Source organism: Staurois parvus, unplaced genomic scaffold (genome assembly GCF_062004578.1).
Source record: "Staurois parvus isolate SC_StPar_1 unplaced genomic scaffold, SC_StPar_1.0 ptg001028l, whole genome shotgun sequence".
NCBI classification, from domain to species: domain Eukaryota; kingdom Metazoa; phylum Chordata; class Amphibia; order Anura; family Ranidae; genus Staurois; species Staurois parvus.
Window position 1 is genome coordinate 207836 of NW_028318824.1, and position 18298 is coordinate 226133.

At 47.3% G+C, this 18298-nt stretch overlaps 1 protein-coding gene across 3 annotated transcripts in view; it reads right to left on the bottom strand.

Annotated features, from left to right (window-relative positions):
- Nucleotides 1–17459: 17459 nt before the first annotated feature.
- Nucleotides 17460–18298, bottom strand: part of TBC1D19 (TBC1 domain family member 19) — a 222241-nt gene continuing 221402 nt past the window's right edge. For all 3 annotated transcript variants that reach the window (XM_089657792.1, XM_089657793.1, XM_089657791.1), the window contains one exon: nucleotides 17460–17940. In XM_089657792.1, the coding sequence (XP_089513918.1) occupies nucleotides 17866–17940 (75 nt within the window). In that variant the 3' untranslated portion in view covers nucleotides 17460–17865. The remainder of the gene's footprint in view (nucleotides 17941–18298) is intronic.

Below are 18298 nucleotides of genomic sequence, written 5' to 3' on the forward strand. Positions count from 1 at the left end.
GAGTTTGGAAAAGATATAGAAGAAGTATATTCATTTTAATAATCGCAGCCCTACCAAACCAAGAGAAGCAGGGGCGGTGCCACTTGTTTAGATCTTCTTGTATGACCTTAAGAGCCGGTAAGAAATTTTTGGCATAAAGGTTGTCCAAATTACAGGTAAACTGTATACCAAGATAGGGAAGGGCATCCCTCTCCCACTGAAATGGGAAATGGGACTCACAGAAAGAAACGAGATCAGTGGGAAGCGTTATGTTAAGGGCGAATGACTTGGAAAAATTAATTTTGAGATTCGACAAGAAGCGGAAAAAAGCAAAGTCTTTCAGCAAACTCGGCAGAGTGGTGCGAGGGTCAGCCAAAAATAGGAGAATATCATCCGCATAAGCAGCGAGTTTGTATTCTCTGTCTGCCACCTTGATCCCCTGAATGTCTGGGTTAGCGCAAATTTGTCTCAGAAGAGGCTCCAGGGAAATGACAAACAGAAGCGGGGAAAGGGGGCATTCCTGACGAGTACCATTTCTGAGGCGGAAAGAGTTTGACAGATGTCCATTAACCCGGACTCGAGCTGTAGGGCCAGAGTATAGGGTCATGATAAAATTCAGCATCTTCTCACCCAGGCCCAATGCCATCAGTGATCCCTGCAAGTAATCCCATGCAATCCTGTCGAAGGCCTTCTCTGCATCCAACGAAAGGAAGAAACCTGGAGAGTTAGATTTGCAAAGCCAGTGGTGGAGATTAAGGGCCTTAATAGTATTATCCCTAGCTTCCCTACCAGGGATAAATCCCACCTGATCAAAGTTAATTAGGGAGGGGAGCAAAGGGAGAAGTTGGTTAGCAAGCATCTTTGCAAACAGCTTAATATCCACATTCAGCAAGGAAATGGGTCTGTAATTAGATACCTGGGTATTGTCATTACCGCTTTTGGGGATAATGGAAATGTGTGCTTCTAAAAGCCTATGATGAGGCCTAGAGGACTGAGAGAGTATTAAAAGCAGAAAGAAATGGAGTACCCAGGATGTCTAAAAAGGATTTATAATAAGCCGCCGAAAAGCCGTCAGGGCCCGGACTTTTGCCCGCTTTAAACTGCTGTACTGCACACTGCAGCTCGCTCAGGGTCAAATCTTGTTCCAGCGAGAGAACAGTCTCCTCGGGGAGAGCATTCGGAACATGATTGACGGAGGAATTCAGAGATCAGAGATGCTCTAGACCTGTCGATATGCTCCCGGGGGACGTTCCGGCGGAAGATTGTAAAGGGATTTATAGAAATGTTCAAAATGAGAAGCACTATCAGAGTTGGACGTGGCCACCGCCTTATACAATGCATGACAAGAAAAAGGGGATGAGTTTTGAAAAGGAGGGGCTCGAGGGAAACAGGCAATACCGTTTAATTTGGAGACCTAGAAAAGGGAAAATCCCCGGACATCTCCGACAGGTGACAAGCCATGAGGCATATGTAGGTGCCCGCGGAGAACATGTTGAACAAGTGGGACAGCAATTACGGGATTCCAGGTCTAGAGTATTCCAATAGATGTATGGAGAGAATACCCGGGAGCTAACTAAACCTGCGTGGTAATGGAGCAAGTTACATCTGCACGAGATCAGTACATACAAGGAAGACATCTAATGCAGTGGATCTGTGAAAGGCCTTAAAGAGTATTACAAGCTTACCGATTTAAGATGCAATAATATAACATATCAAGAAATTCCATATAGAAAAAATTCAATACAAGCACAAACCTCAGGAGAAAATCCAAGAACACATTAAACCCCAGTTCCAGGCATCCAAACTTTTCAGGAGACCTAGAATCAACACTCGACCTGTTACCCAATGAGAATGGACTCAGCTAAATATTACGTTACATGGGACGGATTCTACAAGACCCCTATGACATCCGAGGGGACGAGCATTACCTCTCGCATGACAAACACTAAAAGGAGGGGGACAAAAGGGTCGAGGGGACAGGCCATTAGGAATGGAGGGATGCAGCAAGCCCAAAATCAACCTCCACTGTATATCCTTAGGTGAGAGCATGTCACAAGGGGGCAAACAAACCTGCTCCGAGCAGCCTCGCTCAGAGTGCGCAGAGGTGATGCTTGTTCAGTCAGTGTAGATTAAAGTGTAGCAATACCACCGTCAATCCCCCAGGCTTCCACATTGTGAAAGATACCCTCCCCTCCATCCCCAACCCCCCCACAGAAAGCATGTGTCCCCCATCAAATTCCCGTATACAGTACAGTATTCAGAGTAGATATCAGGTCCAGCCAAGGGCTCCGGATGAGGCAAATTAACGAAACATGTACAGAAGCAACCCCCCTCAGCTACACAGACCCTTAAAAGCTGCAAAACCACCTCATATGTAGCAGGACCACGGCCTGGAGTTGCAGTGCAGTACAAACATGAAGGAGCCAGCCTTCCTGAGAGCTTTAGCCGGACAGGAACAGGAGGAACTCAAGATAGGAGGTAGACCAGTCACCAAGAAGGAGAAAGAGACCTGCTGTGGAAGCAAGACCGCTCTTCATCAGTAGCCGGTATGACGCTGGGAGATAGCTCCTCAATGCGAAACGCACAAATGTCCGTGGCATGATCAGTAGTCGTCCCTTTGTTAAGCTAAAGAGAATCTGGAGGCCGATGGGGTGTTCACAGGCTTCTGACAATAGACAGGTCTCCCGAACTATAGGCTATCATTTGCCACACAAAAACCTGGGGAGCTGGCATAGCAACGTGGAAGACTAATGTCCGCAGGAGCAACTGTAGAAAGGCATCAGGAACTGTTGGAGCAGGACGGTAAGGCCCTACTGGAAGTAATAGTGGCTAGCCAGTCACATACCAACATGAATCCTGGAAAGTTTGAAGTCTGCTTGTGTAGCGGACCGTTAGGTCTCGTGCCAAGGCTTTCTGTGCGTGGGGGACGCCGTTGGACTCGAGGAGGCCATGGAGCCCCCTGTAGGGAGTCGTTGAGGAGTCGAAGGGATCATCCGGCGCCTACGTTGAGCAAGGCCTTGCCCATCTGTTGTGCTGTCCTCAGCTCTTGTATCTTGGGCATGCGGCAATCTCATGGACCCATACCAGTCAAGTAAAGCAATCAGAGGAATATCCAACGCGGAACAAAAAAGTGGTAATTCTTCAGGGACCCGTAGGTTGAAAGTGTGGCCATTCGCTTGTGCAGAAAGGCAAAAAGGAAACCGCCATCTGTAGGGGATATTGCGTGAGCGGAGAGTATCCAGTAAGGGGCGCAATGCCCACCTTTGCCGCAAGGTCAGATTAGATAAGTCGTGATATAGCTGTATCTCAGCCCCCTCCTAGGAAAGATGTCTTCTCCCCCTAGCACTTTGAGGATATCCTCTTTAAGTGGGAAACTCACAAGGCAGCAAATTATGTCCCTGGGAGGGTCTGCGTCTTCCCCCCTAGGACGAGTCGCCCTGTGTACACGTTCAATATCAATCACGGTTGAAGGTGGGCGAGGAGGTCGATAAAGATGGCTACTAGCGCCTTAGGGACATCACAAGGTTCCACCAATTCAGGAAGGCCACAGATCCTAATGTTGCGTCTGCGTCCACGACTGTCTAAATCCTCAATATGTCTATAAAATTCTTGGATAGTCGATATATACAGCGCTGATTGTTGTTTGTATATCTGCAATGGCGGCCTGATTTTGCCTGGTAGCCAGCTCCACCTGTTCCACTCTTGTGCCCATTGACCGGATATTGTCCCTCAAATCGTTAAGGGCTGTGGTTAATGTGGTGGTCAGAGTAGATTTTATATCAGCAGCCACAGCCTGGAGATCCCTCAGTGATAGGGATTGCATAGCAGGTGAGGAATCATGCTGTGGCACTGTCAAAAACAGCATATGTGGCAGGGCATGGAGAGCAGCTCGTGTCTGTGGCTGCAGAGGGAGATGAAGCTGGAGAGGGAGAGGGCTGCGGCTCATCTCTCTGCTGGGAGCGGAAGAGCTCCTTTATGTGCCTCCCCGGTGGATTCTGACCCTGCGGGGACTGTGATCTGGCCCCGGAGGATGTCCTGTCGGACTTCCCCATTACTAAGGGGAGAGGTCTCACCCGTCTGCTCGGTGCGGCAGCAAGGCAGGATCCGACCGGCGGGAGCCCTGCTATTAAGCGGCCATCTTCACTCGCGGCTTGGCCACGCCCCCCTTTTCATCGTTCTTTATGTTAAGAGGCCTATAATATACTCCCCATGAGTAATTCACTCGTTGTTGAACTCTTATGAAGCTCTAGCCATTATGACTCTGCACCATCACAGTTCTCGTTAGTAATATCTCTCAAACTTACTTTCAGATTGCTCTATATACACATACATACCCATCCAACTCTTCTGCCTATTCTGTCCCTCAGAAATAGAATGTACCCCTTGATATTTGCAGCCCAGTTGTGTGAACTGCCAACCAGGTTTCTGGTATTCCCACAAAGTCATAGTGTTTCTCAAATTACAATTTTAGTTCTTTTTGTTTTCCAGGCTTCTTCATTTGTGAACATACCCTTTAATTTTATATTCTATTATTATTTACTTTTGAGCTACTGTATAACTTGACTTTCTGTATTGGAATTACATGATGCATGAGTGACAGAAAACAAAAAAAAAATAGGATCATTTAAACTACGATTAAAGAAAATGCTAGATATTCTTTTCATAGCACAGCCTAGGAAATGCTAAACATGGAGATTTAAGCATGCATGGCCAGCTGTCCTAGGGAGTATCATTGCAATAGAAGCAATATTATGTAAGTGTTTCCTTAGTAAGACAACCAAGTGGTTGTGTTTCAGTGATACACCTACAGTAAATCTATAGATGAGTAAATAATGGAAACTCTACTCTGCTGGAATGTGGCAATGTAGACCCCATTAATATTAATAATTATAATGATAATATATATATGATAATATATGCAACCTGGCACTGTCAGATGGACCAAAACATGATATCCCAAAGGTGCTCTATTGGATTTAGGTCAGGCGAGCATGGGGGGCATCCATTGATATCAATTCCTTCATCCTCCAGGAACTGCTTGCATACTCTCGCCACATGAGGCCCAGCATTGTTGTGCACCAGGTGGAACCCAGGACCCATTGCACCAGCGTAGGAGCTGACAATGGGTCCAAGGATTTCATCCCGATACCTAATAGCAGTCAGGGTGCCATTGTCTAGCCTGTAAAGGTCTATGCGTCCCTCTATGGATATGCCTCCCCAGACCATCACTGACCCACCACCAAATTGGTCATGCTGAACGATGTTACAGGCGGCATAACGTTCTCCACGACTTCTACAGACCCTTTCACATCTGTCCCATGTGCTTAGGGTGAACCTGCTTTCATCTGTGAAAGGCACAGGGCACCAGTGGCAGACCTGCCAATTCTGGTGTTCAATGGCAAATGCCAATCAAGCAGGGCAGTGATCACAGGGCCCACTAGAGGACATTGGGCCCTCAGGTCACCCTCATGAAGTCGGTTTCTGATTGGTCAGAGATATTCACACCAGTGGCCTGCTGGAGGTCACGTTGTAGGGCTCTGGCAGTGCTCATCCCATTGTTCCAAGTGTTCCTTTAATTTTTTTTGAGCAATATATATATTATGGCAGTGCGGTATCCTGCCATGGTGGAAATCACAGTAGTGACCCAGGATTCTCAACTATACAGGTTGAGGGGCTCCAGGCAGTTCTTGTAATGCAGAGGAAACTGGTTTATCAGTTTCCTCTTTGGTTTGTAAAGCCTGTTTTGGGACCTGTGGCCTGGAGATTTCTAAGAGATTTGGGAGGGATGAAATCTCCAATCCTGGGTCCATGTTTTTAGAGCAGCCAGCGTGCTGATTGCACAGGTGTGTGCAGGCCTTTCCTACACATATTGCCTCTCGTCATACAATCTGCAATCCTCTTCTGCACATACTGCCAGCTGTCGCACTCTCTCCTACACATACTGCCAGCTGTCCTACTCTCTACACTCTCTCTTGCACATACTGCCAGCTGTCCTACTCTCTGCAATCTCACCTCCATATATCACCTGCTGTCATACCCTCAGCACTCAACCTCCATGTATACTGCCCACTAAGACTCTTCTTTAGAATGGTGGTGTAAGCAGGGCTCAGTTTAGGCATCCTTCTGTTTCACATTCCTTTCACCCATAGACATATGGTGTACATATTATGTAAATAGCACATTCAATTAATGACGTTGTGGTCTCACATGCTACTTCCCCCCCACCCCACTACTGGTCAGTTAAGCTAAGCTCACTATTTAATAGAAACCTGTCATGAGGGAAGTAGGTTCCTAAAAATGCTATCTGCACAAAGTAAAAATGGACTTATACTGGTTAGGTCAGCTATAAAGCCAAACTGAGGGAAGTAGAAAAAAAAATCTACCTTTACAGTGGGGCTCTCCCACACTGCAAGAGTTAAATGCATGTTAAGTTTAGGGGGAAGATGAAAAGGCTGCAACGCTTAACTTACCCTCACTACAGCCAGCTCAAGCACTTTCGATCCTCTCCCACCGAGGGGTCCAGTTTGTTCCTCACCGTCATCACATAAAAAGCAGGGCTATTAACTCTGTATTGTATTTGGTGGAGGCGAGTGTGCAACTGCAGTCAAAGCGCCTTTGAGAGGAGGCTGTGAGGGACCAGTTGCAATGCTGGAGGAATCATGATATATAAGGCAACTTACATAGTTAGTCTGGCTGAAAAAAGACAAAAGTCCATCCAGTTCAACCATAGGAAAAAAAAAAAGTTATAATCCTATACCCACAGCTGATCCAGAGGAAGGCAAAAAACCCCCAGCAAAGCACAATCCAATTTGCTCCTGCTGCAAAAAAATTCCTTCCTGATCCGAGAGGCAATCGAATATTCCCTGGATCAACTTTACTTTTTTGAAGCAATCCACTGAGCTGGCCAGAACCAACTCTTGAGGGAGTCTATTCCACATTTTCACAGCTCTCACTGTGAAGAAACCTTTCCGTGTTTGGAGATTAAATTTCTTTTCCTCCAGACGTAAAGAGTGCCCCTTTGTCCTCTGTGATGACCTCAGGGTGAATAGCTCTACACTGAGTTCACTATGTGAACCACTGATGTATTTATACATGTTGATCATATCCCCCCTTAATCTCCTCTTCTCAAGAGAGAATAAATTCAGTTCCTCTCATCTTTCCTCATAGCTGAGCTCCTCCATGCCTCTTATCAGTTTAGTTGCCCTTCTTTGTACTTTCTCCAGTTCCCCAATGTTCTTTTTGTGAATTGGTACCCAAAACTGAACTGCATATTCCAAATGAGGTCTTACTAATGATTTGTAGCGGGGTAATATGATATCTCTCTCTGGAGTCTATACCTCTTTTAATACAAGAGAGGATTTTGCTCGCTTTAGAAACCGCAGCTTGGCATTGCATGCCATTATTAAGCTTGTGATCTACCAGAACCCCCAGATCCTTCTCCAACATTCCCCCAGTTGTACCCCCCCCAGTATGTATGATGCATGCATATTCTTAGCCCCCAAGTGCATAACCTTACATTTGTCAACATTAAACCTCATTTGCCACATAGTTGCCCAATTATACAGTGCATTGAGGTCAGCTTGTAAGTTAAAGACATCCTGTAAGGACGTTATTCCACTGCACAGCTTGGTGTCATTTCTCCTTATTCCGGCACCCCTAGAAATAATGAGCATCTAACCCTTGCAGTGCGGGGGTCCCACTGCAAGGGTATTTGGTTTTGTTTGTGCCCAGAGTTGGGCTTTATTTGATTATGGAGGAGTTGGTATGGCTCCTTGAGGGCAAGCACTGATGTAAATGTACAGTATGTAAAGTGCTGCATAAATTGTCTGTGCTATATAAATGCCTGAAATAAAATAATACTGAAGCCTACACACGTTTTATATCTGCAATAAGCAGATTACAGAGCACAAGACTCAAACCCAAAATGTTACAATGTTGCATTTAGGCTAAAAAAATATTTTCTGTGATTTTTTTTTTCTTTATTATATCGCCAGTTGCCATCCCTTTGCATGCTCTCCTTTTCTAAATTGACTTTATTTTGAAATTTTATTTATTTTTTCGTGGGTTATGGTGATGTTTGGTGTTTTGATTTAGTGATTCCCATTTTTTTTCCCTCAACAGAGATATCTAACAGCTGTTCTCATTATGCAAATTATGAGGTGTGTTGAACTGGTGAACCACTATATATTTGTTGTATCATTTTGTCATGTAACATGTTTTCTTGACTGAAACGCGTTAGTGTTGGTTACTCGCTCGCTCTGTGGAATATTTTACTTCTTGCATATGTGACAGTAGGCAGGTGAAATCACCTGGTTGCGTCCTGGATGGACGATATATTTGTCCGAGGTTCAGGGTTTATGGGGATTTGTACCACTAGAGGGAAGTGCTGAGTCCTTCAACACTGAGATAATGAGCCCAGCTGAAGGTAGTGGGCTCATTAACACCTGTATAAAGCTTCCCAGAGTGCTTAGGGAGTTGCTCCACCCTGGAACCAGATCTGTGCCTGAACTGTCTGGGGAGCTGACCTGTTATCTGTGTGCAGAGAGACCAAAGCCTGTGTGGCTAACCTCCCAGTACTAGCAACTAGGTATAGCAGCAGGCTGTACCTAGTGGGTAGCTAGGGAAAAGCTGTTGTTGCAGTAAGTAGCCAAGTTGGCCAGGATTTATTTTGATGTTTCTTTTTGGTTTATAATTTTTTCTGTAAATATTGTAAATAAATTGCACCTGTTTGTTTTCACCTCCACTATTGTTGTGCTGTGCCTATCTTTTTGTGTTGTGCACCCATCCAGGGGGTCACACACACCCGCTGCCGAGCTAACCCTGTTACATATGGTGGAGGATGCGGGCAGTTGTGGTAACTAAAGGCCAGCATGGAGGAGATAATCAGACAGTTGGCTCTGGCAAATGCCAATCAACAACAGGCAAATGCCAATCAACAGCAGGCAAATGCAAGTTTCCAGCAGAGCATTGCAGCCCAGCAGAAGGCCTTGGAACAAGCAGAAGTCCGCCATAGGGAATTGCTGGTGCAACAGGACCAGAAACACCAGAAACAAATTGAGGCTGTTTTGAAGCAGCTCCAGCAGAGGCAGCAGACTGAGGCTGGTGATGATTCTGGTAAAACACCATCATTTTCTGTGGGCCGTTTATTGCCAAAAATGACTGGAGAGGATGATCCGGAGGTGTTTCTAACCACCTTTGAAAGGACTGCTGAAAGGGAAAAGTGGCCTAAAGAACAGTGGGCTGGATTGATGGCCCCATTATTAACTGGAGAGTCGCAAAAAGCTTACTATGACCTGGAGCCGGACCAAGCCAAAAACTATGATGTGCTAAAAGTGGAAATTTTGGCCCGGTTGGGTGTTACCCTCGCTGTCCGTGCTCAGCGGGTACATAATTGGACTTTTCGGCTTGGGAAACCTCCCAGGTCACAGATGTATGATCTCATTCACCTGAGCAGGAAGTGGCTGCAGCCAGAGACTTTGACCGCCCCAAAAATTGTGGAACGTGTCGTCATGGATCGGTTCCTAAGGTCTCTGCCTAATACTATTCAAAAGTGGGTCAGCCATGGAGACCCAGAAACTGCAGACAAGCTGGTGGATCTAGTGGAGAGATACTTGGCTACTGAGAACCTGACCTCCTCTTCCAGAGACTCACGGACTTTCCACCCTAAGACCAGACCATCCCCAGCGGCGGGTAAGATGACTACAAGGGGTGAGGGTGGAGAGAGTGAGAGGGTGGGAGTATTACCCAGTGTCTGGCAAGAGCGGCCAGGAAGGCCAAGGCCGCAAGAAGCGGTGAAAAAAATTATTTGTTACCGCTGCCGGCAAGAGGGACACATTGCAGCCAATTGCCCAGTGGTGGATGAGCCTATGCAGTGTGACTTTCTGAGCAATAGACGTCAGTCGCTGTTTGCGACAGTGGTATGCACGGCCAGCCCGGGCACTGAGAAACATTTGTGCAAAATGACTGTTAATGGAAATAATATTGTGGGGTTGCTGGATTCAGGTAGCCTGGTAACCTTGATAAGAGAGGAGATGGTCACTACAAAGGTCTCTGGGCATAAAAAGGTGGCAGTGATTTGTGTGCATGGGGACACTAGGGAGTATCCCGTGGCTACTGTGTTTTTTGAGACCCCCAAAGGTAACCTGTCTCATCAGGTAGGATTGGTACCTCATTTACCACATGATGCCATTGTGGGGAGGGATTTTCCAAAATTCTGGGAACTCTGGGATTGTTCTGACCCCCCCACTGTCTCCCCTGCAGACCAGGAAGGTGAATCCCAGAAAGCGTCTGAGTGTGGTGAGGTCTCTCCCAAGTTCCCCTTGTCGGTACTAGCTGGGGAGACCCAAGGAACTGGGGAGGAGCCCGCCTCCTCAGATGAAAATCTGCCGGTTGTGGATTTCTCGGACTTAGAGGTGCATAGGGAAAATTTTGCCACCGAACAGCTGAAAGACCCCACGCTGATAAAAGCCCGGGAAAATGTAGTAAAAGTAGATGGCCAACTAGTGAGTCCTGAGAAAACTGCTGTTTATCCATACTTCCTTGTGGAAAGGGACCTACTCTATCGAGTTGCCCAGGGGGCAGAAGAAACCATTGAGCAACTGGTGGTGCCCAGACCTTACAGGAAGTTGGTGTTGGAGTTGGCCCATGGACACATCCTTGGGGGTCATTTGGGGGCGGAGAAAACACGGGAAAGAGTACTGCAGCGGTTCTATTGGCCTAGGGTCATTAACCCCTTTGCGCCGGCCGCACGCAGATGTGCGGCCTCCCGGTGTCTGGGCCTAGACGCCGAGTGGCCGCACATTTGCGTCCATGGAACTAAATACATATGTGCTGAGAGCGCGCGCCCTGCGCGCTCCCCGCACACATGTGTAGTACTCACGGAAAGGTCCCGCTCCGCTCTTTCGAACGGGACCTTTCCCGATCATGTGACCGCCGTGACGCGTCATCACGGCGGTCACATGATTCCTAAACCACGCCCCCACCGCCCCGCCTCCCGACGTCAGAATCTCTTAAAGGGCCGGGAGGCGTCGGCGGGAAGGGGTTAAGGAGGTGGAACATTACTGTTCCTCTTGCCCTGTGTGTCAGAAGTCGGCCCCTATACCCCATTTCCGTAGTCCACTGGTACCTCTTCCCATCATTGAGGTCCCCTTTGAAAGGATTGCCATGGATTTGGTAGGTCTGCTGGTGAAATCCGCTAGGGGGCATCAGTACCTGTTGGTCATACTCGACTATGCCACCCGCTATCCAGAAGCAATTCCACTCCGAAATACCTCTGCCAAGACAATAGCTAAGGAGCTATTCCTCGTTTTCAGCCGAGTGGGTATTTCAAAGGAACTGCTGACGGACCAGGGAACCCCCTTTATGTCCCGGGTGATGAAAGAGCTGTGCAAACTGTTCAAGGTAAAACAGTTGCGCACCTCTGTGTATCATCCCCAAACTGACGGGTTGGTGGAAAGGTTCAACAAAACCCTGAAACAAATGCTAAGGAAGGTGGTAGATAAGGATGGAAAGGGTTGGGATTATTTAGTACCCTATTTGATGTTTGCCATCCGGGAGGTACCCCAGTCCTCCACAGGGTTTTCGCCATTTGAGTTGCTCTATGGGAGACACCCAAGGGGGCTGTTAGATATCGCCAAGGAAACTTGGGAAAGTGAGAGTTCTCCCCACCGGAGTGTGATTGAGCACGTCGCCCAAATGCAAGATAGAATTGCCCAGGTCATGCCTATCGTAAAGGAACATTTGTCCCAAGCACAGTTAGCGCAGCAGAGGGTGTACAATCGGGGGGCCCAGACCAGGTCGTTTGCTGAAGGAGATAGAGTGCTAGTGCTAATCCCTACGGTTGAAAGCAAATTCCTGGCCAAATGGCATGGCCCATACGAGGTGATTGAGAAAGTGAGTGAGGTGAATTACAGGGTCAGACAACCAGGAAGGCGGAAACCGGAGCAGATCTACCACATTAATCTGCTAAAGGCCTGGAGGGACAGGGAATCCCTAGTTGCTGAGGGTTTGTCACCAGCGCCATCTAACTGCTTGGTTCCGGAGGTTGGAATAGCAGTCACGTTGTCTACAATTCAAAAACAGGAGGCTAAAGAGTTTGTGCTCCGCAACACAGAGGTTTTTTCTGAGCTGCCGGGACAAACCTCGGGGGTGGAGCATGACATTATCACCCCACCAGGTGAAAGAGTAAAACTGAAACCCTATAGAATCCCAGAGGCTCGACGGGAGGCAATACGTGGGGAAGTACAGAGAATGCTAGATTTGGGGGTGATAGAGGAGTCCCAAAGTGACTGGTCCAGCCCCATAGTGTTGGTGCCCAAACCAGATGGGAGCTGGCGATTTTGTAATGACTTTCGACAGTTGAATAAAGTTACAAAATTTGACACCTACCCCATGCCAAGGATAGATGAACTAATCGACCGACTGGGAGCAGCCCGGTACATGACAACACTAGACTTGACGAAAGGTTATTGGCAAATTCCCCTAGCTAAGTCGGCAAAGGAGAAGACTGCATTTGTAACCCCAGAAGGGTCATTCCAGTATAAAAGAATGCCGTTCGGGTTACAGAATGCACCGGCCACCTTTCAGCGAAAAATGGATCAGATTCTTCGTCCCCATCAGAAGTATGCTGCAGCGTACTTGGACGATGTGATTATCCATAGCGCAGACTGGGCCTCACATTTGCCAAAAGTTCAGGCTGTGCTAGACTCAATACGGAAAGCTGGGTTTACGGCCAACCCAAAGAAGTGTACGATTGGACAGGAGGAGGCCAAGTACCTGGGGTACACTATTGGGAGAGGGGTAATAAAACCTCAGATAAACAAAGTGGAAGCAATACAGAATTGGCCACGCCCAAATAACAAAAAGCAGGTACGGGCTTTTCTAGGAATTGCTGGCTACTATCGGCGATTCATTCCCCATTTTGCTTCTATGGCAGTACCCCTAACCAACCTGACAAAAGGGAAGGAGTCTGTCATGGTTAAGTGGTCCCCTGATGCTGAAGCAGCCTTCCAGTCTTTAAAAAGGGCCTTATGTAGCCAGCCAGTCCTATACTCACCAGACTTCTCAAAAGACTTTGTGGTCCAGACGGATGCATCCAATGTTGGCTTAGGAGCAGTGCTGTCCCAGGTTTGGCAGGGGGAGGAGCACCCAGTAATCTATCTCAGCCGAAAGCTAAAGTTTCACGAGGAAAATTACGCCACGATTGAGAAGGAGTGTTTAGCGGTAAAGTGGGCCCTAGATTCCCTTCGGTACTATCTGCTGGGCAGACATTTTGACCTGATCACAGATCACGCTCCCTTGAAATGGATGGCTCAAAATAAGGAGACCAATAGAAGGGTAAATAGGTGGTTTCTGGCCCTACAGGAATTTACCTTCACGGTGAAGCATCGCTCTGGTGTTCAGATGGGAAATGTGGATGCTTTATCCCGGGTACACGCCTGCCTGGCTACTGGTGTTACAACCCCAAGGTTGAAACAAGAGGGGGGGTATGTGACAGTAGGCAGGTGAAATCACCTGGTTGCGTCCTGGATGGACGATATATTTGTCCGAGGTTCAGGGTTTATGGGGATTTGTACCACTAGAGGGAAGTGCTGAGTCCTTCAACACTGAGATAATGAGCCCAGCTGAAGGTAGTGGGCTCATTAACACCTGTATAAAGCTTCCCAGAGTGCTTAGGGAGTTGCTCCACCCTGGAACCAGATCTGTGCCTGCCTGAACTGTCTGGGGAGCTGACCTGTTATCTGTGTGCAGAGAGACCAAAGCCTGTGTGGCTAACCTCCCAGTACTAGCAACTAGGTATAGCAGCAGGCTGTACCTAGTGGGTAGCTAGGGAAAAGCTGTTGTTGCAGTAAGTAGCCAAGTTGGCCAGGATTTATTTTGATGTTTCTTTTTGGTTTATAATTTTTTCTGTAAATATTGTAAATAAATTGCACCTGTTTGTTTTCACCTCCACTATTGTTGTGCTGTGCCTATCTTTTTGTGTTGTGCACCCATCCAGGGGGTCACACACACCCGCTGCCGAGCTAACCCTGTTACACATATAATAATGAAGACTTTTTTTTATTTCACCTTGTTGCCAACATTTCATTTTTTGATGAGCCGCTGGTCTGGCACAGTGATTTTGAGCTTTAGCTGCAGAATTTCTAACCAGCATCTTACCTTTGTCTTGTCCAAAATGTTACATCACAAATCCTCTAGTGGTTCTGCATTAAGGGTGTCATCACTGTGAAGACTCTAGTCAACGATCACAGCACAGCTTTCTCAAGCTCACCTGACCAGAAACTATATTGTAGTTTGTTTGCCTATTACTGCTGTTAAAGTATGTGGACATTTTAGCCCCTACCCTCACTAATGTGTGCCTAACCTAAAATTTGCTTTCACTCTGACATCACTTTTTCCATACTTGTTCCCTTATTATGTATAACTGAAGCCTAAGTCAGAGAATCAGCATAATAGAAATGAAAGCGGTATTAAACTCCACTTGAACTTGTACCTACTGGTAAGCCTATAATACGGCTTACTTTTAGGTACAATAAATATTTCCTAAACCTGCGGTGTTTAGAGATCTTCACACTGGATGCAGCCGGTGATGTCACTGGCGCATGAGTTCTGAAGGGATGGCATTCCCGTGCCGTCCCATCAGAGCTCTGTGCCGTAATTCGTGACTCTCATGCACATGCGTGGGAGTGTGTCAGGAATGGACTTGCCAATAACGGTGGGACTCACGTGCCTTGTGGGCTGAAGTACCAGGGCTGGCCAGCGGGTGCTCTCAGCAATCAGAGACTCACCCCTGCAGTCAGCCAAAACACCTGATGCTGATTGCAGGGGTTGTATTTAAGGAATGGCCAGACTCACAGTCAGGTCCTTGGTGTGTGTTTTTCCATGGGCCCCTGTATCTTGTAACCTGCATTCCTGTTCCTGTTTCTGCCTGACTTGTTGCCGACCCTGCCTGATCCTGACCTCTGCTGACTTCTCCTGTTTGATCCCTGGCTTGTGACCCTGACCATTCTCTCCGCCTGCTCCTCCTGTACCTACCTGCCCGATAGTTATCGACCCGGCCTGCCTGACTACGTTGTGCTCTATATGTGTATGTACCTGTGTATCTATATCAGTTTAGGTTTGGGTTTGTTTCACCTTGTTGTATGTATTTATGTTAGCTTGGGGTTTGGTGCACTGCGTTTATATTTGTATTGTTAGTCTCAATAAATTATATTACCGTATTTGCCGGCGTATAAGACGACCCCCTACTTTTCCTGTTAAAATACAGGGTTTGGGCTATACTCGCCGTATAAGACTACCCCTCTTCCAACGCACACCAAAAATTAAAAAACATCAGATTTGATTTCAATATGGTATGGTATTCCAATGATGGGGCATGCTTCCTCGCTCTGACACCAATGATGGGGCACTATTCCTCCCATTGACACCAATGATGGTGCCCCATCATTAGTGTCAGTGTGTGTGAGGAATAGTGCCCCATCATTGGTGTCAGTGGGAGGAATAGTGCCCCATCATTGGTGTCAGTGGGAGGAATAGTGTCCCATCATTGGTGTCAGTGGGAGGAATAGTGTCCCATCATTAGTGTCAGTGGGAGGAATAGTGCCCCATCATTGGTGTCAGTGGGAGGAATAGTGCCCCATCATTGGTGTCAGTGGGAGGAATAGTGCCCCATCATTGGTGTCCGTGGGAGGAATAGTGCCCCATCATTGGTGTCCGTGGGAGGAATAGTGCCCCATCATTGGTGTCAGAGCAACGAATCGTGCCCCATCATTGGTGTCAGTGGCAGGAATAGCACCCCATCATTGGTGTCCGTGGGAGGAACAGCGCCCCATCATTGGTGTCAGTGGGAGGAATCGTGCCCCATCATTGGTGTCAGAGCAACGAATCATGCCCCATCATTGGTGTCAGTGGGAGGAATAGCACCCCATCATTGGTATCAGTGGGATGAATCGTGCCCCATCATTGGTGTCAGTGGGAGGAATAGCGCCCCATCATTGGTGTCAGTGGGAGGAATAGCACCCCATCATTGGTGTCAGTGGAAGGAATAGCACCCCATCATTGGTGTCAGTGGGAGGAATAGCGCCCCATCATTGGTGTCAGTGGGAGGAATAGCGCCCCATCATTGGTGTCAGTGGGAGGAATAGCGCCCCATCATTGGTGTCAGTGGGAGGTATAGCGCCCCATCATTGGTGTCAGTGGGAGGAATAGCGCCCCATCATTGGTGTCAGTGGGAAGAATAGCGCCCCATCATTGGTGTCAGTGGGAGGAATAGCGCCCCATCATTGGTGTCAGTGGGAGGAATAGCGTCCCAACATTGGTGTCAGTGGGAGGAATAGTGTCCCAACATTGGTGTCAGTGGGAGGAATAGTACTCCGTCAGTGGGGGGAGGAATAGTGCCCCATCGTTGGTGTCAGTGGGGGGGAGGAATAGTGCCCTATCATTGGTGTCAGTGGGAGGAATAGTGCCCCATCATTGGTGTCAGTGGGAGGAATAGTGCCCCATCATTGGTGTCAGTGGGAGGAATAGTGTCCCATCATTGGTGTCAGTGGGAGGAATAATGCCCCATCATTAGTATCAGTGGCACCAATGATGGGGCACTATTCCTCCCACTGACACCAATGACACTTGCTGACTCCTGTTCTAGTATGGTACTGCTGCAGCCAGCATATGTGGTTGCAGCAGCACCTCTGCACTGCACACTTACCCTCACTTGATTTTCGCGGGTCCACTCGGCTCCGCCTCCTCGCCCGTGATTGGCCGCCTGTGTGCCTTTCCTGAGCTACAGTTCTGGCGGCCAATCACCGGTGAGGAGGCGGAGCCGAGCGGCAGGAGTGAGGGAGTGGCTGGAGTGACTGAAGGAGCAGCGCTTCCTGGATGGATCGTCGTGGGAGCCAGGTAAGAGACTGCAGCCCTCTGCCCACCCCTGTACTTGGTGTCCCTTCCGTCGGAAGGGGGGGACGGCGGCAGCACTGCGCCGCCCCCCTAAAAAGTGCCCCCTGACGTGTACCGGCGTATAAGACGACGCCCGACTTTTGAGAAGATTTTCAAGGGTCAAAAAGTCGTCTTATACGCCGGCAAATACGGTATTTACTATATCTGAAGCCTACGTTTCCCTGTGTCAGTCCACACACTTCTGGTCACATCCGCATCCCTGACAGAGTGACGATATTGTGGCTCAGCCATTCAAAGGACTGGAGCCAGCGAACCCAGAAGGAAGACTTGGGGAAGTTGTAAGTCTTGTCAGCAGTGACTGTGCACCACTGGAGGGCTTCATTCTAAGGTATTTCATATGCGATGCATACTAGCATATTATGCCATTGCCTTGTAGGGTATTTTTTTTCTGAAAGGCTGTGATTTACTACTGCTTTTAAGCTTTTTAGAAGAAGGTTAGAAATGGCCTACTACATATTTATTGCATGAAAAGTTTGCTTTAAGCTGTTTTATATGTGTAATATGCATTATAATTATCCAAAACATCTGTCAACATTTTAACAAAATTGTATTTATTGGATATGGTTCTTGGCAAGCTTTATTCACATGGAACACATATGAGTGCAAAGCATGCCATGTTTAATGCAGAGTTTACATGTTAACAACATGATTGTTACATATCAAACATAGTACGGCAGGAAGCATCAAGTACAGTGCAGTAATTTACAGCATCCAATCAGAATTTACATATGACTCATCTGCTGTAAACATAAATGTGATTGGTTACTATAGGCATGCTCAAGTCATCATTGCCTTTTTCACCATTTAATTGAATAATCTTGTGGTTTTTTAAACACATTTTAATAGAAACCCCATTGTGGTGAACTGTAAAAACCTGCATAGCTTATGATTCCAAGAAAAAGATGTAAACTCCGATAATGCAGACTGTGGCAGAGATTACATGACAGTGGCGAACAGGAAAATTTGAAGAAGAGGCATGACTTTCAGAGTTGAAATGTCAGCAAGTACAGCCTAAAGGAAAAGAAAAGAAAAAAAATATCTCAAACAATAGATAAGAAATTGTTTCTTACAGGACAAACATATTTTAACTCTGAATATATTGTTTTATTGACATCAGAACTGGAAGCTGCTGGGGCAGGACAGTGCATCAAATGCACCCAGAGACCAATGTTCTGGGCACATACTAGCCACAGACTTCTTGCGTTCCGGGCATTTGTCCCTGGGTCCATACTGCCCTAAACGTTAGTACCATTCAGTACACCAACCAGCTGCAACAGCTTTCAGCCTCATAGTATTTTACAGACAGAGTTCGCCTGTGCCGCCTGCTTACATGAAAACGCTGAGACGTTATGGTCAGTGGCTAAATGCC